Genomic DNA, 23098 nt, shown 5'->3' with positions numbered 1-23098 from the left:
GAACTCCAGTGCTTGCTTTTTAGACACACACACACAGATATCAAGGACCAGCATATGAATATCTACAATGGTGACAATCAACAAAACACTTCATGTTGCAATACATGAAAGACATGAATAATTATTTTCACCACTGTTGAGGATCATATGATAAATGGTCATGGTTAAATGACTAATCCCAAACCGTTTTTTTTTTTTTTTAATTATTCTTTAATATTGAAGCATTATGGTGGCATTTATGTAATGAGATTTTTCTCTTTTTTGTGAAAGTGACATACAGTTAAGTATGGTGAACCAAACTCAGAATTCTTACTCTGCATTTAACCCAGCATTGCACAAATGTTTACTGTAAAACATTAATGCAATTGCTTAGAAGCAAATTTTTAGAAACTGCTTAAAGGCTCAAGGGCTCCACTGAAGCAAATACTCACCACAATTATGTTGACATTTTTTTTCTTCCAGTTGATTTCATCCAAGGCTGTGCTTAAAGTCAGTTGTTGTTCTTGTGTTTCTCTTTTCTTCAGTGATGTTGATTGTAAACAGCAGGTGTTCATCACTAATGCACAATCTTCATTTAATTAGTCATTTAATTATCTAATTAACTTTAACTTTTTGGGGACTGTTGATTTGACTCAAGACTAGTTTGTGACTTGGAAAGAATGACTTGGTTCCTCCTCTGGTGAAATCATCTGCTGAGTTAATTGGTGGAGCAAAAATATGGCAGGACTTTTACTCTTTGCGCCTGGATTACCCACCTCTGAATAATGCTCCTGAAACCATAAAGAAATAAAAAACTGAAGCAACTCAGTGATCCCCCTCAGTCATAAGTGGCTCCGCCCACAGAGCTCAGTATTAACACTTTGTGCTCCACCTCTTACAGCAGCATCTTCCTGTTGATCTGAACAGTCAATAACATGAAGACAGACTAAATTAAGTTAATCAATTTCATTATAAAGCTGTTGTACATGAGCCTTCAAGAGGTGTGGGATGAAGGGTCTGTGGGAAAGAGAGTAAGAGATCAGTCATATGATCATGTGATCATGATTGTCTGACTTTGACACTTCACTTACTGTGAGTGTGCCATACAGATCAGAGGTCGTGGACTGGAGCTCAAGAAGTCTGTATGTGTCTTCACTGGATTCAGAGATCTAGAGTGAGAGAAAGAGGACTTACACCAGTAAACTGGTGAAATAAGCAAAATGTTCGGCACAATATATATTTCTTAAGTCAACCTTTGTTTAAAGAGACAGTAATATCAGTTCATGAATCTTTTTATTGGCTTGTGTTGATAAAGACTTTGACTAGTTTCCCATCAGCTTGAAACACAGATGAATGACTGTTTTTATGCTTCATTAAAGTTATATGGATGATTTACCTGTGTCATTGTGATGTATTCATATTTAAAACTCCTTAGTTTCTTTCTGTAATAATGACAGAGATTATCAGTATATAGACAAATGTATTTGCAAATATCAGAGGCATTTGTGGTTCTCACATTATGAACATGATGATAATGATAGTGATGGTAACAATGATGAATGATACTCCACATTCCACTGTGATCCCAAAAACTTCATGCCAACGGGATCCGTGATGCTCTGAAAGAGAGAAATGTATCAGCTAAGACTAACTGTCCAAACTGGAGAAAGTTATACAGGTTTGCTCTTCCGAACCTTTAACAGTGACAGTAACAGCATCTGATCTCTGAGATCCGTGTTGATTGTGAGCCTCACAGTAGAAGCGTCCACTCTGTAGTGCACTGAAACTCTGTCCAGATCCAACAGAGGAGCTTTGATTCTCCTTAAACCAGCTGAAGTTCAGAGCAGGAGGGTTTGAATCACTGCTGCAGATCAGAGTCACTGAATCTCCTTCCACTGTTTCAGCAGATCCATTTATGTACACTGAGACATTTTTTGGAGGGTCTAAAGATTAATAAAATTATTTATTGACATGTACTGTTAAAATTGGTAATAAAAAACAAGAATCAGAATACTATGATTTATAATAAACTCACACATGACATTTAAAGGCATTGCATTAGAGTATTTCTCTACATGTTTATGAGTCACTGATTCTCCCTCCACTATTGGACTGGTGGACACCATTATATTTTTTGGAGCATCTAAAACAGAAAGAATGAAATGTGTCATCAACAGTGATGGTGCAAAAAACGATTGAGAATATAGTAAGGGTTAACCCGCATTCAGGGACTTTTATTATGAAATAATGTAGATTGCATGTGTTTGGAAGAAAAGCAGTTTAGCAGGGAAAGAACCGCATATTGCATCAGTTGCTGCAGATAACAGTTTGTCATAAGCACCTCCGCTGGAGTATTATTGCTGTTACAATCCTCAGATTGGAAGTAAATTGTGCTTCTGTGCATCTTATTAGAGTGAGTACTGATAATTGAGTACTGATGTCCGTTATTCTCCTTATTATCGAGAGATCTGTTTTGTAACATTATGTGAATATGCTAATTCATCCGTGCTAGCTTTATTCATGTATATGCTGATTTATGATGTTAATGTGTGTCATGTGAGCAATCTAATACCGGTAAATGTGTATGTTATTTTGTGTTCACATTAAGATAGGGGTCTCAAAACTCCAGAGTTTAGCTCCAACCAAAAATAAACACACCTGAACCAGGTAATCAAGGTCTTTCTAGGCATACTAGGAACTTCCAGTCAGGCTTGTTGGAGCAAGTTGGAGCTGAACTCCTCAGGAAACTGGTCCTCCAGGACTGTGTTTTTGAGACCCCTGCATTAAGATGTCAGTGAGGGGAAGAGCATATAGTTTATGCAGTAATGCTCTGATAATATGTGCGGAAATGGTGATGTGTAACAGTGATTGCTGTTGTTAGAGCACTGCACTTTGTTAAAGGAAAACCGCATAATTATACCAGCACACTTCCTATGTTACACACTTATCTTTGGCTTAAACAAAGTAAAATCGCACTCATGATTAGGCAAAAATCTCCTTCTCCTTCACCTCTTCTTAATTTGGATTAATCATGCAGTCCTAGTCATCCTATCTACCTGTTTGTATCTCTGCAGGTGAACTGATGAACAATGATGTGGCCTTTGTTGCATCTAAAAGAGGACATACATTTATTTAAATATCAACAACAATTTTATATATATATATATATATATATATATATATATATATATATATAACAATAATTTTGACAATACATACTATGTTTAGAGTACTTTAAATTAAAGTTACTGAACTATAATTAACTTACACGTGACATTTAAAGTCACTGTATCAGAGTCTTTCTCTCCGTGTTTATTTTTGGACTTGCACTTGTATTCTCCACTGTGATTAGAGCTGATGTTTGAGATGCTGTATAATTAATTAATTATAATTAATAATAATTCTTTACATTTATATAGCGCTTTTCTAGACACTCAAAGCGCTTTACATAGACAGGGGGTATCTCCTCATCCACCACCAGTGTGCAGCATCCACCTGGATGATGCGACGGCAGCCATATTGCGCCAGAACGCCCACCACACACCAGCTTACTGGTGGAGAGGAGATTCTTCCAGATCCTACAAATGTTCCTTCTTTAAACCAGCTGATTTCTGCAGGAGGGTTTGAATCACTGCTGCAGATCAGAGTCACTGAATCTCCCTCCACTATTACACCAGATAGACTGATGGACACCACTGCATTTCTTGGAGCATCTAAAATAGAAAAAAAAAAAAAAAAATGTTTTATCGACAGTGAGAAAACACTGGAACTAGAGGATCTGTTCTTAGATCTTGCACCAGTGTTCACTTACACGTCACATTCAGCATCACTGTATCAGAGTCTTTCTCTCCGTGTTTATTATTGGACTTGCACTTGTATTCTCCGCTGTGATTAGAGCTGATGTTTGAGATGCTGTAGTTTCTTCCAGATCCTACAAATGTTTCTTCTTTAAACCAGCTGAAGTTCAGAGCAGGAGGGTTTGAATCACTGCTGCAGATCAGATTCACTGAATCTCCCTCCACTATTTCACCAGATGGACTGATGGACATCATTACATTTCTTGGAGCATCTAAAAAAAAAAAAAAAATGTTTTATCTACAGTGATACTGGAACAAAGGATGGAATTTTTCGGAAACTCTCATTTTGATCATCGATAGGTTTCCAAAATCATTAATCGGGGGGGTAGCCACCTCCTAAAATATGCACAAATTTCCATGAGATCGGGTTGCAAGGGGTCTGAGTACGCGGGACTCTGGGTGAGGGACTGTAGATGCAGCAGGCTCCGAGTCTGCAACTTCATACTAATCAAAAAATCTGAAGATTGTATTTTTTTATTCTTTTATTATGTGTTTTATGTTCTGTCGCTGTCATTCTGTTGTACTGTGGAGCTTCTGTCACGAAAACCAATTCCTCGTATGTGTAAACATACCTGGCAATAAAGCTCATTCTGATTCTGATTCTGAAGAATAACTTTAAAGTCAGTTGTAGTTGTTCTTGTGTTTCTCTTTTCTTCAGTGATTCTGTTTGTTAACAGCAGCTGTTCATCACTAATGATCAATCAGCACTTAGTTAATCACTTAATTACTTGAATGCAAAGTTTAAAACTTACATGGTTTAAATCAAGGCAATCTGTTTCCTCAAACAGTTTGAGTTAAGTTTCTTGTCGGGTTTTACAGTGTAGCTTTGTAAACTGATTCTCATTTACCTTCCACCACAGTAAAGGAAAACTTTAAATCCTTCTCCGTTGACAAAACTATTTGGCAGCAAATCTTTTACCACCATTTCAGCGATTAGCTGTGTCATCTTCTCAGTTCTGCCTGCATTACATTTAGGTCTTGTTACAGTAAATAATTCAATGCTCATCTGAGTTTCTTCTCTGTTATTGGCAGACATTTTATGTATGAATGTTAGATGGTAGCACATTGTACTTATAGATTTGTGTGACAGCTTGGCGCTGCACAGCTTGCACTGAACTGTATTTTCATCATTCTTCTCAAAGGGAAGCCAGCTATCACTATGTGACTTCGAGGCAATGATTCTCTCTCTTCTCAAGTCGTTTGAGGCATCAAGTGGGAAGCTAGCCAATCAGAGCTCAGGGTGCTGCCCAAAGTGCTGCCATAACCAATCAGAAAAAAGTAATATATCGCTGTTGCACAACACTAACTGGAATTAGAGGATCTATTCTCAGATCTTGCACCAGTGTTCACTTACACGTCACATTCAGCATCACTGTATCAGAGTCTTTCTCTCCGTGTTTATTTTTGGACTTGCACTTGTATTCTCCGCTGTGATTAGAGCTGATGTTTGAGATGCTGTAGATTCTTCCAGACTCTACAAATGTTCCTTCTTTAAACCAGCTGAAGTCCAGAGCAGGAGGGTTTGAGTCACTGCTGCAGATCAGAGTCACTGAATCTCCCTCCACTATTTCACCAGATGGACTGATGATGGACACCACTGCATTTCTTGGAGCATCTAAAAAAAATAAAATAAAAATGTTTTATCGACAGTGAGAAAACACTGGAACTAGCGGATCTGTTCTTAGATCTTGCACCAGTGTTCACTTACACGTCACATTCAGCATCACTGTATCAGAGTCTTTCTCTCCGTGTTTATTATTGGACATGCACTTGTATTCTCCACTGTGATTAGAGCTGATGTTTGAGATGCTGTAGTTTCTTCCAGACCGTACAAATGTTCCTCCTTTAAACCAGCTGAAGTTCAGAGCAGGAGGGTTTGAGTCACTGCTGCAGATCAGAGTCACTGAATCTCCCTCCACTATTTCACCAGGTGGACTGATGGACACCATTACATTTCTTGGAGCATCTAAAATAAAAAAAAATAAAAAATGTTTTATTGACGGTGATACTGAAACAAAGTATGGGCATTTTCGGAAATTCTCATTTTGATCATCGATAGGTTTCCTAAACGATTAATTGATTAATCGGGGATGGAAATTGTGCGGGGGTGGAGGGGTGGTGGGGTTGGGGTAGGGGTGTTGTGTGTTGGGGGCATGAATATAATGGATATAATGAAAAAATCAATATTCTGAAGTTGCAGACTCGGAGCCTGAGCCTGCTGCATCTACAGTCCAGCACCCAGTGTCCCGCACTCTCAGTCCCCTCATTTTTCGAGATTGATAATTTGTACAACCTCACTCTCACTCGTACGATTTTATAAGATTTGTCTAAACCACTGTGTCAGATGTAGATCATTCGTACAAATTAATGCGAATTGTTCAACTTGTAAAATACATATAATTGGCAAAAATCATATGAATTTGTACAAGTGTGGTCGTACGAATTAGCCACCTCCTAAAATATGCACGAATTTCCATGAGATCGGGTTGCAAGGGGTCTGAGTACGCGGGACTCTGGGTGCGGGACTGTAGATGCAGCAGGCTCCGAGTCTGCAACTTCATACTACTCAAAAAATCTGAAGATTTTTATGAAAATGAATGTTAAAAATAAAAATCTGACATGAAAACCTGTCTATGAAAACATGAACAGGTGATTAGGACATGTTAGATTATGATTACGAAGAAGCAACGTTCTTAATAAAGAAGCATTTAGAAAGAAATAGCTTCCTGAGATGAAGAATAACTTTAAAGTCAGTTGTAGTAGTTCTTGTGTTTCTCTTTTCTTCAGTGATTCTGTTTGTTAACAGCAGCTGTTCATCACTAATGCTCAATCAGCACTTAGTTAATCACTTAATTACTTAAATGCAAAGTTTAAAACTTACATGGTTTAAATCAAGGCAATCTGTTTCCTCAAACAGTTTGAGTTAAGTTTCTTGTCGGGTTTTACAGTGTAGCTTTGTAAACTGATTCTCATTTACCTTCCACCACAGTAAAGGAAAACTTTAAATCCTTCTCCGTTGACAAAACTATTTGGCAGCAAATCTTTTACCACCATTTCAGCGATTAGCTGTGTCATCTTCTCAGTTCTGCCTGCATTACATTTAGGTCTTGTTACAGTAAATAATTCAATGCTCATCTGAGTTTCTTCTCTGTTATTGGCAGACATTTTATGTACGAATGTTAGATGGTAGCACATTGTACTTATAGATTTGTGTGACAGCTTGGCGCTGCACAGCTTGCACTGAACTGTATTTTCATCATTCTTCTCAAAGGGAAGCCAGCTATCACTATGTGACTTCGAGGCAATGATTCTCTCTCTTCTCAAGTCGTTTGAGGCATCAAGTGGGAAGCTAGCCAATCAGAGCTCAGGGTGCTGCCCAAAGTGCTGCCATAACCAATCAGAAAAAAGTAATATATCGCTGTTGCACAACACTAACTGGAATTAGAGGATCTATTCTCAGATCTTGCACCAGTGTTCACTTACACGTCACATTCAGCATCACTGTATCAGAGTCTTTCTCTCCGTGTTTATTTTTGGACTTGCACTTGTATTCTCCGCTGTGATTAGAGCTGATGTTTGAGATGCTGTAGATTCTTCCAGACTCTACAAATGTTCCTTCTTTAAACCAGCTGAAGTCCAGAGCAGGAGGGTTTGAGTCACTGCTGCAGATCAGAGTCACTGAATCTCCCTCCACTATTTCACCAGATGGACTGATGATGGACACCACTGCATTTCTTGGAGCATCTAAAAAAAATAAAATAAAAATGTTTTATCGACAGTGAGAAAACACTGGAACTAGCGGATCTGTTCTTAGATCTTGCACCAGTGTTCACTTACACGTCACATTCAGCATCACTGTATCAGAGTCTTTCTCTCCGTGTTTATTATTGGACATGCACTTGTATTCTCCACTGTGATTAGAGCTGATGTTTGAGATGCTGTAGTTTCTTCCAGACCGTACAAATGTTCCTCCTTTAAACCAGCTGAAGTTCAGAGCAGGAGGGTTTGAGTCACTGCTGCAGATCACAGTTACTGAATCTCCCTCCACTATTTCACCAGGTGGACTGATGGACACCATTACATTTCTTGGAGCATCTAAAATAAAAAAAAATAAAAAATGTTTTATTGACGGTGATACTGAAACAAAGTATGGGCATTTTCGGAAATTCTCATTTTGATCATCGATAGGTTTCCTAAACGATTAATTGATTAATCGGGGATGGAAATTGTGCGGGGGTGGAGGGGTGGTGGGGTTGGGGTAGGGGTGTTGTGTGTTGGGGGCATGAATATAATGGATATAATGAAAAAATCAATATTCTGAAGTTGCAGACTCGGAGCCTGAGCCTGCTGCATCTACAGTCCAGCACCCAGTGTCCCGCACTCTCAGTCCCCTCATTTTTCGAGATTGATAATTTGTACAACCTCACTCTCACTCGTACGATTTTATAAGATTTGTCTAAACCACTGTGTCAGATGTAGATCATTCGTACAAATTAATGCGAATTGTTCAACTTGTAAAATACATATAATTGGCAAAAATCATATGAATTTGTACAAGTGTGGTCGTACGAATTAGCCACCTCCTAAAATATGCACGAATTTCCATGAGATCGGGTTGCAAGGGGTCTGAGTACGCGGGACTCTGGGTGCGGGACTGTAGATGCAGCAGGCTCCGAGTCTGCAACTTCATACTACTCAAAAAATCTGAAGATTTTTATGAAAATGAATGTTAAAAATAAAAATCTGACATGAAAACCTGTCTATGAAAACATGAACAGGTGATTAGGACATGTTAGATTATGATTACGAAGAAGCAACGTTCTTAATAAAGAAGCATTTAGAAAGAAATAGCTTCCTGAGATGAAGAATAACTTTAAAGTCAGTTGTAGTAGTTCTTGTGTTTCTCTTTTCTTCAGTGATTCTGTTTGTTAACAGCAGCTGTTCATCACTAATGCTCAATCAGCACTTAGTTAATCACTTAATTACTTAAATGCAAAGTTTTAAAACTTACATGGTTTAAATCAAGGCAATCTGTTTCCTCAAACAGTTTGAGTTAAGTTTCTTGTCGGGTTTTACAGTGTAGCTTTGTAAACTGATTCTCATTTACCTTCCACCACAGTAAAGGACAACTTTAAATCATTCTCCGTTGACAAAACTATTTGGCAGCAAATCTTTTACCACCATTTCAGCGATTAGCTGTGTCATCTTCTCAGTTCTGCCTGCATTACATTTAGGTCTTGTTACAGTAAATAATTCAATGCTCATCTGAGTTGCTAGTCTGTTATTGCCAGACATTTTATGTACGAATGTTAGATGGTAGCACATAGTACTTATAGATTTGTGTGACAGCTTGGCGCTGCACAGCTTGCACTGAACTGTATTTTCATCATTCTTCTCAAAGGGAAGCCAGCTATCACTATGTGACTTCGAGGCAATGATTCTCTCTCTTCTCAAGTCGTTTGAGGCATCAAGTGGGAAGCTAGCCAATCACAGCTCAGGGTGCTGCCCAAAGTGCTGCCATAACCAATCAGAAAAAAGTAATATATCGCTGTTGCACAACACTAACTGGAATTAGAGGATCTATTCTCAGATCTTGCACCAGTGTTCACTTACACGTCACATTCAGCATCACTGTATCAGAGTCTTTCTCTCCGTGTTTATTATTGGACATGCACTTGTATTCTCCGCTGTGATTAGAGCTGATGTTTGAGATGCTGTAGATTCTTCCAGACTCTACAAATGTTCCTTCTTTAAACCAGCTGAAGTCCAGAGCAGGAGGGTTTGAGTCACTGCTGCAGATCAGAGTCACTGAATCTCCCTCCACTATTTCACCAGATGGACTGATGGACACCACTGCATTTCTTGGAGCATCTAAAAAAAATAACAGTGAGAAAACACTGGAACTAGACGATCTGTTCTTAGATCTTGCCAGAGGTGGACACTCCAGGAGTCAGAAAGTAAAAGTCCTGCCATATGTTTATTCCACCCATGGACTCAGCAGCTGATTTCACCAGAGGAGGAACCAAGTCATTCCTTCCAAGTCACAAACTAGTCTTGAGTCAAATCCCAAGTCCTAAAATAGTTGATGTTAATGAGATAATTAAGTATCTAATTAAATTATGATTGTGCATTAATGATGAACACCTGCTGTTAACAATCAACATCACTGAAGAAAAGAGAAACACAAGAACTACAACTGACTTTAAGCACAGCCTTGGATGAAATCAGTAGGAAGGGAAATAAAAAATAACTTTGTCACCATAATTGTGGTCAGTATTTGCTTCATTTGGTCTCTTGAGCCTTTTAATGTTTTTTATAAGTTTGCTTCTAAGCAAATACATTGTTTCACAGCAAACATTTGTACAATGCAGAAACAAACTAGCAGATAATTAATGCTTTTGATGTATGTGTGATCTTCAGTATTAAGAAGAAAAAAAGCCATTTAGGATTATGCATTTAATTGTGGCCATTTATCATATGATCCTCAACAGTGGTGACAATAATTATTCATACTGCAATGCATTATGGGAGTTTTACATGTATTGCAACATGAAACATTTTGTTTATTGTCACCATTGTAGAGATTCATATGCTGGTTCTAACTGTGTGTGTCTCAAAAGCACTTTGGATCAAATTTTTGTATGTGTTGCAAAGATTTAAAATCTATTCTCTGTAAATGTTGTAGTAACTTTTTTGTGTGCTATAGTCTCACTGGGATGATTATTCAAAAGCTAAACTTAGAAAAAAAAAAAAAAAACATTATTATGAATATAATCACACGAGCTCATTGTGCCTATATGTTAATTGCATATCACTGATCTCTGGTTTCTACAACAACACATATAAGGCTACAGAGAGACACCTAGCGCAATAAATTGAGGGTCAAGAGCTCAACTAAAGCAATGATCTCCATGATGATGGCATCATTTTAACCAATAAAACATCAAAATCTGATCCTCTGTAATTCTCAGTAACAGCAGGTGTTCATCACTAATGCACAATCATCATTTAATTAGTGACTTAATTATCTCATTAACTTTAACTCTTTGAGGACTTAGGACTTAACTAGAGACTAGTTTGTGACTTGGAAAGAATGACTTGATTCCTCCTCTGGTAAAATCTGCTGCTGAGTTCATGTGGAACAAAAGTATGGCAGGACTTTTACTTTCTGACTCCTGGAGTGTCCACCTCTGAATCTTGCACCAGTGTTCACTTACACGTCACATTCAGCATCACTGTATCAGAGTCTTTCTCTCCGTGTTTATTGCTGGACTTGCACTTGTATTCTCCGCTGTGATTAGAGCTGATGTTTGAGATGCTGTAGATTCTTCCAGATCCTACAAATGTTCCTTCTTTAAACCAGCTGAAGTCCAGAGCAGGAGGGTTTGAGTCACTGCTGCAGATCAGAGTCACTGAATCTCCCTCCACTATTTCACCAGATAGACTGAAGTTGGACACTGCGACGTCCTTTGGTGGATCTTAAAAAGAAACAGTCTTCATTAAATATCACAATAAAGTTAAAATCACATGCTATGTTTAGAGGATCTAAAGGACAAAAATATATGTTTTGCTGTTACAGATCATTTACTCAATAATCCCACATAGCAACCAGAGGTGGGTAATCCAGGAGCCAAAGAGTAAAAGTCCTGCCATATTTGTGTTCCACCCATTAACTCAGCAGCTGATTTCATCAGAGGAGGAACCAAGTCATTCCTTCCAAGTCACAAACTAGTCTTGAGTCAAAGCCCAAGTCCTCAAAGGGTTAAAGTTAATGACATAATTAAGTGACTAATTAAATGAATTAGTTGAATGTGCATTAGTGATGAACACCTGCTGTTTACCATCAACATCACTGAAGAAAAGAGAAACACAACAACTACAACTGACTTTAAAGGGACACTAAGCAGGAATTACTCCCATCTAGTGGTGAAATTGTATTTTGCATTCAAACTAATTTTGCTCTCCCAGCGCCTCGTTTTTTTCAAATGCGCGTTGCATCTACGGTAGGCGATATGTACCAAAAAGCTTTGACAGGATGTCTTCTAATAGCACTTCGTCGAGTTTTCCTTCAGGTGAACAGGTGTGTTATTTCAAACAAACTGCAACATGACAACTAACAAACGAATGTTACAGTATGAATTACTGACTGTGGAAAACATGAAATATTGTAATTAGTAGTTATGTCTAATTTATTTGTTATATTTTCTGAATTATATGCATTGTTAGATATAAAAAAAAATATTATAATATAGATTGTAACACTGACTTACCTGTCGAGAAGAAAACTGGCCACTTCAGCGTCTCTTTTGAAATCTTTATCCAGCATTAGCTCTTTCCACCTAGAAAAAGCTTCCCCGACATTAACTCTTGTTTTCTGTAATCTACGGTCACGTTTCCTTTTACGTTCTATTTTTTACTGTTTTGGCGACGATGTTTTCTTCTCCTGTGGCGCGGCATATGTATGGTCCATAATAAGAATGCAATCCAGACTTTTAAACTTGCCGGTGCAGTTTCAAGCGCCTCTCACTGCTCTGCACCTGCGTTTCTGGCTCTGACCAAAACGCGCTGTGGAAACGCGTTGGCTTAGTACTTTTTGTCCCTCTCTGCTATTATAGTTTTGCAAGATGGCGGAACTACATGGAAGCCTCTGTCGACCTACCCGTCCCATGTATATAAAGATAATAAATTCTTCATTTACAAGGATTAGTTTAAACATTGGCATAGGTATTTGTACACCATTGAGGGCATATTTATGAATAAAAATATTGATTTTAGATAATAAAATACCTAAAAAGTTACTTATTGTCCCTTTAAGTACAGCCTTGAATGCAATCAACTGGAAGAAAAAAAAAAACTTTGCCACCATAATTGTGGCGAGTATTTGCTTCAGTGGAGTGCTTGAGCCTTTAAACAGTTTCTTTAAATTTGTTTCTCAGCAATTGCATTATTGTTTCACAGCAAGCATTTGTGCAATGCTGATGCTCTTGATGACTGTATGATCTCAATTCATTAGTTTATTGATTACAGTTTTAAATAAAATAATTTGTGGCTTAGTGGTTAAAGATAAAATATGGCAGGTCTTTTACTCTTTGGCCACTGAATTACCCACCTCTGATAGCAACATTGTGTCGGCCCACATCTGGCACCCGTGGAAAGATGATCTGGGACACATGCAGCGTGGAATGATGGTCCTTGGGTGGACCACTCCTGTTTGCCCGGGGGGGGGATATGCACAAATTTCCATGAGATCGGGTTGCAAGGGGTCTGAGTACGCGGTGGGACTGTAGATGCAGTAGGTTCCGAGTCTGCAACTTCATACTAATAAAAAAATCTGAAGATTTTTATGAAAATTAATGTTAAAAATAAAAATCTGACATGAAAACCTGTCTATGAAAACATGAACACGTGAATAGGACATGTTAGATTATGATTACGAAGAAGCAACGTTCTTAATAAAGAAGCATCTAGAAAGAAATAGCTGCCTGAGGTGAAGAACCTCAGGAAGTTTAACCTGCCACAGGAGCTGCTGAAACAGTTCTACTCCACCATCATCGAATCCATCCTCTGCACTTCAGTAACTGTCTGGTTCAGCTCAGCTTCTAAATCTGACCTCAGAAGACTACAGAGGGTAGTCCGGACTGCTGTGCGAATCATCGGTACAACCCTCCCTTCTATTCAAGAACTGTACTTATCCAGAGTGAGAAAAAGGGCTGTCAAAATCACTCTGGACCCCTCACATCCAGCACACTCCCTCTTTGAACTGTTGCCATCTGGTCGACGCTACAGAGCACTGAGCACCAGAACGACCAGACACAGGACCAGTTTCTTCCCTCAGGCAATCCATCTTATGAACAGTTGATAATAACGGCGAACACACTACACTTTATATTTATATACACATACACTTTATTTATCTAACACACATACTTAGTATACACTTAAATTTTGCACATAATTTACATGTACATACATAACTGCATTTTTGTAATATACCTGCCTACAATTGTCATTTGTATATTGTCATTCACTATCTACTTATTTGTATTTTTTATTCTTTTATTATGTGTTTTATGTTCTGTCGCTGTCATTCTGTTGTACTGTGGAGCTTCTGTCACGAAAACCAATTCCTCGTATGTGTAAACATACCTGGCAATAAAGCTCATTCTGATTCTGATTCTGAAGAATAACTTTAAAGTCAGTTGTAGTTGTTCTTGTGTTTCTCTTTTCTTCAGTGATTCTGTTTGTTAACAGCAGCTGTTCATCACTAATGATCAATCAGCACTTAGTTAATCACTTAATTACTTGAATGCAAAGTTTAAAACTTACATGGTTTAAATCAAGGCAATCTGTTTCCTCAAACAGTTTGAGTTAAGTTTCTTGTCGGGTTTTACAGTGTAGCTTTGTAAACTGATTCTCATTTACCTTCCACCACAGTAAAGGAAAACTTTAAATCCTTCTCCGTTGACAAAACTATTTGGCAGCAAATCTTTTACCACCATTTCAGCGATTAGCTGTGTCATCTTCTCAGTTCTGCCTGCATTACATTTAGGTCTTGTTACAGTAAATAATTCAATGCTCATCTGAGTTTCTTCTCTGTTATTGGCAGACATTTTATGTATGAATGTTAGATGGTAGCACATTGTACTTATAGATTTGTGTGACAGCTTGGCGCTGCACAGCTTGCACTGAACTGTATTTTCATCATTCTTCTCAAAGGGAAGCCAGCTATCACTATGTGACTTCGAGGCAATGATTCTCTCTCTTCTCAAGTCGTTTGAGGCATCAAGTGGGAAGCTAGCCAATCACAGCTCAGGGTGCTGCCCAAAGTGCCGCCATAACCAATCAGAAAAAAGTAATATATCGCTGTTGCACAACACTAACTGGAATTAGAGGATCTATTCTCAGATCTTGCACCAGTGTTCACTTACATGTCACATTCAGCATCACTGTATCAGAGTCTTTCTCTCCGTGTTTATTGCTGGACTTGCACTTGTATTCTCCACTGTGATTAGAGCTGATGTTTGAGATGCTGTAGTTTCTTCCAGATCCTACAAATGTTCCTCCTTTAAACCAGTTGATTTCTGCAGGAGGGTTTGAATCACTGCTGCAGATCAGAGTCACTGAATCTCCCTCCACTATTTCACCAGATGGACTGATGGACACCACTGCATTTCTTGGAGCATCTAAAATAAAATAAAAAATAAATGTTTTATTGACGGTGATATAACATACTGGAAAAAGGGATGAACATTTTGGGAAATTCTCATTTAATCGGGGATGGGACTTGTGCGGGGTGGGTATGGGGGGAGTGTTGTGTGTTGGGGGCATGGATATAATGGATATAATTAAAAAAATCAATATTCTGAAGTTGCAGACTCGGAGCCTGAGCCTGCTGCATCTACAGTCCAGCACCCAGTGTCCCGCACTCTCAGTCCCCTCATTTTTCAAGATTGATAATTTGTACAACCTCACTCTCACTCGTACGATTTTATAAGATTTGTCTAAACCACTGTGTCAGGTGTAGATCATTTGTACGAATTAATATGAATTATTTAACTCGTAAAATACATACAAATTGGCAAAAATCATATGAATTTGTACAAGTGTGGTCATACGAATTAGCCACCTCCTAAAATATGCACGAATTTCCATGAGATCGGGTTGCAAGGGGTCTGAGTACGCGGGACTCTGGGTGCGGGACTGTAGATGCAGCAGGCTCCGAGTCTGCAACTTCATACTACTCAAAAAATCTGAAGATTTTTATGAAAATGAATGTTAAAAATAAAAATCTGACATGAAAACCTGTCTATGAAAGTATGAACAGGTGAATAGGACATGTTAGATTATGATTACGAAGAAGCAACGTTCTTAATAAAGAAGCATTTAGAAAGAAATAGCTGCCTGAGATGAAGAATAACTTTAAAGTCAGTTGTAGTAGTTCTTGTTTTTCTCTTTTCTTCAGTGATTCTGTTCATCACTAATGCTCAATCAGCACTTAGTTAATCATTTAATTACTTAACTGCAAAGTTTTTAAACTTACATGGTTTAAATTGAGGCAATCGGTTTACTTAAACAGCTTGAGTTAAGTTTCTTGTCGGGTTTTACAGTGTAGCTTTGTAAACTGATTCTCAATTACCTTCCACCACAGTAAAGGAAAACTTTAAATCCTTCTCCGTTGACAAAACTAATTGGCAGACATTATTTATGAATGTTAGATGGTAGCACATTGTACTTATAGATTTGTGTGACAGCTTGGCGCTGCACAGCTTGCACTGAACTGTATTTTCATCATTCTTCTCAAAGGGAAGCCAGCTATCACTATGTGACTTCGAGGCAATGATTCTCTCTCTTCTCAAGTCGTTTGAGGCATCAAGTTGGAAGCTAGCCAATCAGAGCTCAGGGTGCTGCCCAAAGTGCTGCCATAACCAATCAGAAAAAAGTAATATATCGCTGTTGCACAACACTAACTGGAATTAGAGGATCTATTCTCAGATCTTGCACCAGTGTTCACTTACACGTCACATTCAGCATCACTGTATCAGAGTCTTTCTCTCCATGTTTATTTTTGGACTTGCACTTGTATTCTCCACTGTGATTAGAGCTGATGTTTGAGATGCTGTAGATTCTTCCAGATCCTACAAATGTTCCTCCTTTAAACCAGTTGATTTCTGCAGGAGGGTTTGAATCACTGCTGCAGATCAGAGTCACTGAATCTCCCTCCACTATTGCACCAGATGGACTGATGATGGACAGCACTGCATTTCTTGGAGCATCTAAAAAAATAAAATAAAAATGTTTTATCGACAGTGAGAAAACACTGGAACTAGCGGATCTGTTCTTAGATCTTGCACCAGTGTTCACTTACACGTCACATTCAGCATCACTGTATCAGAGTCTTTCTCTCCGTGTTTATTATTGGACTTGCACTTGTATTCTCCACTGTGATTAGAGCTGATGTTTGCGATGCTGTAGTTTCTTCCAGACCGTACAAATGTTCCTCCTTTAAACCATCTGAAGTTCAGAGCAGGAGGGTTTGAGTCACTGCTGCAGATCACAGTTACTGAATCTCCCTCCACTATTTCACCAGGTGGACTGATGGACACCATTACATTTCTTGGAGCATCTAAAATTAAATAAAAAATAAATGATTTATTGACGGTGATATAACATACTGGAAAAAGGGATGGACATTTTGAGAAATTCTCATTTCGATCATCGATAGGTTTCCAAAACAATTAATCGGGGATGGGACTTGTGCGGGGTGGGGGGGGGGGGGGGGGGGTATGGGGGTAGTGTTGTGTGTTGGGGGCATGAATATAATGGATATAATGAAAAAATCCAATATTCTGAAGTTGCAGACTCGGAGCCTGAGCCTGCTGCATCTACAGTCCAGCACCCAGTGTCCCGCACTCTCAGTCCCCTCATTTTTCGAGATTGATAATTTGTACAACCTCACTCTCACTCGTACGATTTTATAAGATTTGTCTAAACCACTGTGTCAGATGTAGATCATTCGTACAAATTAATGTGAATTGTTCAACTTGTAAAATACATATAATTGGCAAAAATCATATGAATTTGTACGAGTGTGGTCGTACAAATTAGCCACCTCCTAAAATATGTACGAATTTCCATGAGATCGGGTTGCAAGGGGTCTGAGTACGCGGGACTCTGGGTGCGGGACTGTAGATGCAGCAGGCTCCGAGTCTGCAACTTCATACTACTCAAAAAATCTGAAGATTTTTATGAAAATGAATGTTAAAAATAAAAATCTGACATGAAAACCTGTCTATGAAAACATGAACAGGTGATTAGGACATGTTAGATTATGATTACGAAGAAGCAACGTTCTTAATAAAGAAGCATTTAGAAAGAAATAGCTTCCTGAGATGAAGAATAACTTTAAAGTCAGTTGTAGTTGTTCTTGTGTTTCTCTTTTCTTCAGTGATTCTGTTTGTTAACAGCAGCTGTTCATCACTTATGCTCAATCAGCACTTAGTTAATCACTTAATTACTTAAATGCAAAGTTTTTAAACTTACATGGTTTAAATCAAGGCAATCTGTTTCCTCAAACAGTTTGAGTTAAGTTTCTTTTCGGGTTTTACAGTGTAGCTTTGTAAACGGATTCTCATTTACCTTCCACCACAGTAAAGGACAACTTTAAATCCTTCTCCGTTGACAAAACTATTTGGCAGCAAATCTTTTACCACCATTTCAGCGATTAGCTGTGTCATCTTCTCAGTTCTGCCTGCATTACATTTAGGTCTTGTTACAGTAAATAATTCAATGCTCATCTGAGTTTCTGCTCTGTTATTGGCAGACATTTTATGTACGAATGTTAGATGGTAGCACATTGTACTTATAGATTTGTGTGGCAGCTTGGCGCTGCACAGCTTGCACTGAACTGTATTTTCATCATTCTTCTCAAAGGGAAGCCAGCTATCACTATGTGACTTCGAGGCAATGATTCTCTCTCTTCTCAAGTCGTTTGAGGCATCAAGTGGGAAGCTAGCCAATCACAGCTCAGGGTGCTGCCCAAAGTGCCGCCATAACCAATCAGAAAAAAGTAATATATCGCTGTTGCACAACACTAACTGGAATTAGAGGATCTATTCTCAGATCTTGCACCAGTGTTCACTTACACGTCACATTCAGCATCACTGTATCAGAGTCTTTCTCTCCGTGTTTATTATTGGACATGCACTTGTATTCTCCGCTGTGATTAGAGCTGATGTTTGAGATGCTGTAGATTCTTCCAGACTCTACAAATGTTCCTTCTTTAAACCAGCTGAAGTCCAGAGCAGGAGGGTTTGAGTCACTGCTGCAGATCAGAGTCACTGAATCTCCCTCCACTATTTCACCAGATGGACTGATGGACACCACTGCATTTCTTGGAGCATCTAAAAAAAATAACAGTGAGAAAACACTGGAACTAGACGATCTGTTCTTAGATCTTGCCAGAGGTGGACACTCCAGGAGTCAGAAAGTAAAAGTCCTGCCATATGTTTATTCCACCCATGGACTCAGCAGCTGATTTCACCAGAGGAGGAACCAAGTCATTCCTTCCAAGTCACAAACTAGTCTTGAGTCAAATCCCAAGTCCTAAAATAGTTGATGTTAATGAGATAATTAAGTATCTAATTAAATTATGATTGTGCATTAATGATGAACACCTGCTGTTTACAATCAACATCACTGAAGAAAAGAGAAACACAAGAACTACAACTGACTTTAAGCACAGCCTTGGATGAAATCAGTAGGAAGGGAAATAAAAAATAACTTTGTCACCATAATTGTGGTCAGTATTTGCTTCATTTGGTCTCTTGAGCCTTTTAATGGTTTTTATAAGTTTGCTTCTAAGCAAATACATTGTTTCACAGCAAACATTTGTACAATGCAGAAACAAACTAGCAGATAATTAATGCTTTTGATGTATGTGTGATCTTCAGTATTAAGAAGAAAAAAAGCCATTTAGGATTATGCATTTAATTGTGGCCATTTATCATATGATCCTCAACAGTGGTGACAATAATTTTTCATACTGCAATGCATTATGGGAGTTTTACATGTATTGCAACATGAAACATTTTGTTTATTGTCACCATTGTAGAGATTCATATGCTGGTTCTAACTGTGTGTGTCTCAAAAGCACTTTGGATCAAATTTTTGTATGTGTTGCAAAGATTTAAAATCTATTCTCTGTAAATGTTGTAGTAACTTTTTTGTGTGCTATAGTCTCACTGGGATGATTATTCAAAAGCTAAACTTAGAAAAAAAAAAAAAAAACATTATTATGAATATAATCACACGAGCTCATTGTGCCTATATGTTAATTGCATATCACTGATCTCTGGTTTCTACAACAACACATATAAGGCTACAGAGAGACACCTAGCGCAATAAATTGAGGGTCAAGAGCTCAACTAAAGCAATGATCTCCATGATGATGGCATCATTTTAACCAATAAAACATCAAAATCTGATCCTCTGTAATTCTCAGTAACAGCAGGTGTTCATCACTAATGCACAATCATCATTTAATTAGTGACTTAATTATCTCATTAACTTTAACTCTTTGAGGACTTAGGACTTAACTAGAGACTAGTTTGTGACTTGGAAAGAATGACTTGATTCCTCCTCTGGTAAAATCTGCTGCTGAGTTCATGTGGAACAAAAGTATGGCAGGACTTTTACTTTCTGACTCCTGGAGTGTCCACCTCTGAATCTTGCACCAGTGTTCACTTACACGTCACATTCAGCATCACTGTATCAGAGTCTTTCTCTCCGTGTTTATTGCTGGACTTGCACTTGTATTCTCCGCTGTGATTAGAGCTGATGTTTGAGATGCTGTAGATTCTTCCAGATCCTACAAATGTTCCTTCTTTAAACCAGCTGAAGTTCAGAGCAGGAGGGTTTGAGTCACTGCTGCAGATCACAGTTACTGAATCTCCCTCCACTATTTCACCAGATAGACTGAAGTTGGACACTGCGACGTCCTTTGGTGGATCTTAAAAAGAAACAGTCTTCATTAAATATCACAATAAAGTTAAAATCACATGCTATGTTTAGAGGATCTAAAGGACAAAAATATATGTTTTGCTGTTACAGATCATTTACTCAATAATCCCACATAGCAACCAGAGGTGGGTAATCCAGGAGCCAAAGAGTAAAAGTCCTGCCATATTTGTGTTCCACCCATGAACTCAGCAGCTGATTTCATCAGAGGAGGAACCAAGTCATTCCTTCCAAGTCACAAACTAGTCTTGAGTCAAAGCCCAAGTCCTCAAAGGGTTAAAGTTAATGACATAATTAAGTGACTAATTAAATGAATTAGTTGAATGTGCATTAGTGATGAACACCTGCTGTTTACCATCAACATCACTGAAGAAAAGAGAAACACAGCAACTACAACTGACTTTAAGTACAGCCTTGAATGCAATCAACTGGAAGAAAAAAAAAACTTTGCCACCATAATTGTGGCGAGTATTTGCTTCAGTGGAGTGCTTGAGCCTTTAAACAGTTTCTTTAAATTTGTTTCTCAGCAATTGCATTATTGTTTCACAGCAAGCATTTGTGCAATGCTGATGCTCTTGATGACTGTATGATCTCAATTCATTAGTTTATTGATTACAGTTTTAAATAAAATAATTTGTGGCTTAGTGGTTAAAGATAAAATATGGCAGGTCTTTTACTCTTTGGCCACTGAATTACCCACCTCTGATAGCAACATTGTGTCGGCCCACATCTGGCACCCGTGGAAAGATGATCTGGCCCACATGCAGCGTGGAATGATGGTCCTTGGGTGGACCACTCCTGTTTGCCAGATTTGAGCCACAAGCAGGCCATAGCAATCCCACATGTCAGCCCAAGAGAAAATAAATTAACCAGAACTGGACCTTATCTGGGACACAAAATGTGTATATTAAACATGAAGTCATTTCAGCCTTAATAAGCCTGTTAATAAACAGAATCACTGAAGGACAGAAGAGAACAGAAAAAGAGATGAGCAGAAACACAAGAACTACAACTGACTTCAGCCACAACCTTAGATGAAACCAATTGAAGATAAAAGAAGACATTAAATATCTCAAGATCTCAGCAGAGGAGGATTAAACAACTCCACAAACTGAATTACCAGCTTCACTTACTACTAAAAGTTTTTATTGAGAAATAACAGAGGTTTAACTCTAATGTGTGTCACCATAACAGTGATTAGTGTTTCCATTAGTTGCGCTTTTAACTCTTATTCTATCTTTTGTATTTTTTGACAGCTGTGATGGTGTGTTTTTTAAACTCATTTGGGGCATCAAAGAAAGCTAATGAATTGAGGTCAGGTGATGGTGGTTATCTGTTAATTGATTTATAATCATCATGAAGCAGTCTGCTGTTTTTTTTTTTTTTTGTCAAACAATGGTTTCACTAATATATTCATACCACAAAACATGTTTCTGCTGCATGGGATCTAGAAATATCAAAACAATCAGTTATACGATTTTAACAAACATGAAAAAGTCGATATACAATGTCAACAGTCAGCACATGAATCTCAACAATGGTGACAATCAAATGTACCTTGCTGCAATGCATGCTGGGGTACTAGCATAATACACAACTCTCAGCATGCATGCAGCTGAAGTGTCCTATTATTTTGTTTAATTCTAAATATTTGCTTATATTTTTTGCTGTTGTTTTTGTGACTTAGTCGCTTTTCAGTGAAGTTCTGAATTGATCAGTCTATCTAAATATGTTTGATTGTCACCATTATTGAGATTCATGTGCTGATTGTTTATATCTGTGTGTCAGCATGGGCTCAGGTTTTTGAGCTCATGTTTGTTAAAAGATTTTAACTGATTGTTATAAAACTGCTGGCTCTCATGTAGCAGAAACACAGGGATTGTAATGCGATTGCATCATTGGAACAACATAATTGTTAGATTAAAAAAAAAAAAAAAATCAGTGAATGAGTGTACTTCCTGATGATTATAAAACCATCAACAGATTTCCTCCGTCACCTAATATCACATCACTCAAACGTTCTTTGATGCTGCAATTGTGTTTAACAAACACACTGTCACAGCAGTCAAAAAAGACAAAATATATAATAAGAGTTAAGAGCCCAACTAATGAAAAACAATAATCTCTGTTATGGTGAAACACATTAGAGTTAAACCTCTGTTAATTCTCAATAAAGACTTCTGTAGATGTCTAACAGAAATAAAGTCAGTCTGGTTAGTAATAAGTGAAGCTGGTAAAGCTGTTTGTGGAGTTGTTTAATCCTCCTCTGCTGAGATCTTGAAAGATTTAATGTCTTGTTTCATCTTCAATTGATTTCATCTAAGGTTGTGGCTGAAGTCAGTTGTAGTTCTTGTGTTTCTGCTTATCTCTTTTTCTGTTCTCTTCTGTCCTTCAGTGATTCTGCTTGTTAACAGGCTTATTAAGGCTGAAATGACTTCATGTTTAATATACACACTTTGTGGCTCAGATGAGGTCCACTTCTGGTTAATTTATTTTCTCTTGGCTGACGTGGCATTGCTATGGCCTGCTTATGGCTCAAATCTGGCAAACAGGAGCGGTCCGCCCAAGTGCCGTCATTCCACGCTGCATGTGGGCCAGATCATCTTTCCACGGGTGCCAGATGTGGACCGCATCTGGGCCGACACAATGTTGCTATGTGGGAAGTCAACAAAATATATAACTTTGTTCCAGTGGTTTTTGGATACAGAAAATCGTATTATTGTACCTTTAATGTCAAAGTTACTTAA

General features: G+C 38.1%; 1 protein-coding gene across 9 annotated transcripts in view; it reads right to left on the bottom strand.

Moving 5' to 3' along the window:
• Positions 1 to 747: 747 nt before the first annotated feature.
• Positions 748 to 23098, bottom strand: part of LOC113080180 (B-cell receptor CD22-like) — a 48464-nt gene continuing 26113 nt past the window's right edge. For 3 of the 9 annotated variants that reach the window (XM_026252417.1, XM_026252423.1, XM_026252418.1), the window contains 13 exons: positions 16352 to 16393; positions 14765 to 15019; positions 7674 to 7931; positions 7320 to 7580; positions 5545 to 5802; positions 5191 to 5451; positions 3791 to 4048; positions 2015 to 2122; positions 1674 to 1922; positions 1496 to 1598; positions 1376 to 1421; positions 1071 to 1148; positions 748 to 996 (listed from right to left, as the gene is read on the bottom strand). In XM_026252417.1, the coding sequence (XP_026108202.1) occupies positions 949 to 996; positions 1071 to 1148; positions 1376 to 1421; positions 1496 to 1598; positions 1674 to 1922; positions 2015 to 2122; positions 3791 to 4048; positions 5191 to 5451; positions 5545 to 5802; positions 7320 to 7580; positions 7674 to 7931; positions 14765 to 15019; positions 16352 to 16393 (2225 nt within the window). In that variant the 3' untranslated portion in view covers positions 748 to 948. Of the gene's footprint in view, positions 997 to 1070; positions 1149 to 1375; positions 1422 to 1495; positions 1599 to 1673; positions 1923 to 2014; positions 2123 to 3790; positions 4049 to 5190; positions 5452 to 5544; positions 5803 to 7319; positions 7581 to 7673; positions 7932 to 14764; positions 15020 to 16351; positions 16610 to 16701; positions 16960 to 18478; positions 18737 to 20082; positions 20344 to 23098 lie in introns of all 9 variants that reach the window. The other 6 variants (XM_026252426.1, XM_026252420.1, XM_026252421.1 and 3 more) reach the window with 6 other exon arrangements.

The sequence above is a fragment of the Carassius auratus genome, unplaced genomic scaffold (genome assembly GCF_003368295.1).
Source record: "Carassius auratus strain Wakin unplaced genomic scaffold, ASM336829v1 scaf_tig00030410, whole genome shotgun sequence".
Classification (NCBI taxonomy): Eukaryota; Metazoa; Chordata; class Actinopteri; order Cypriniformes; family Cyprinidae; genus Carassius; species Carassius auratus.
This window is presented reverse-complemented; position numbering and strand designations above follow the sequence as displayed.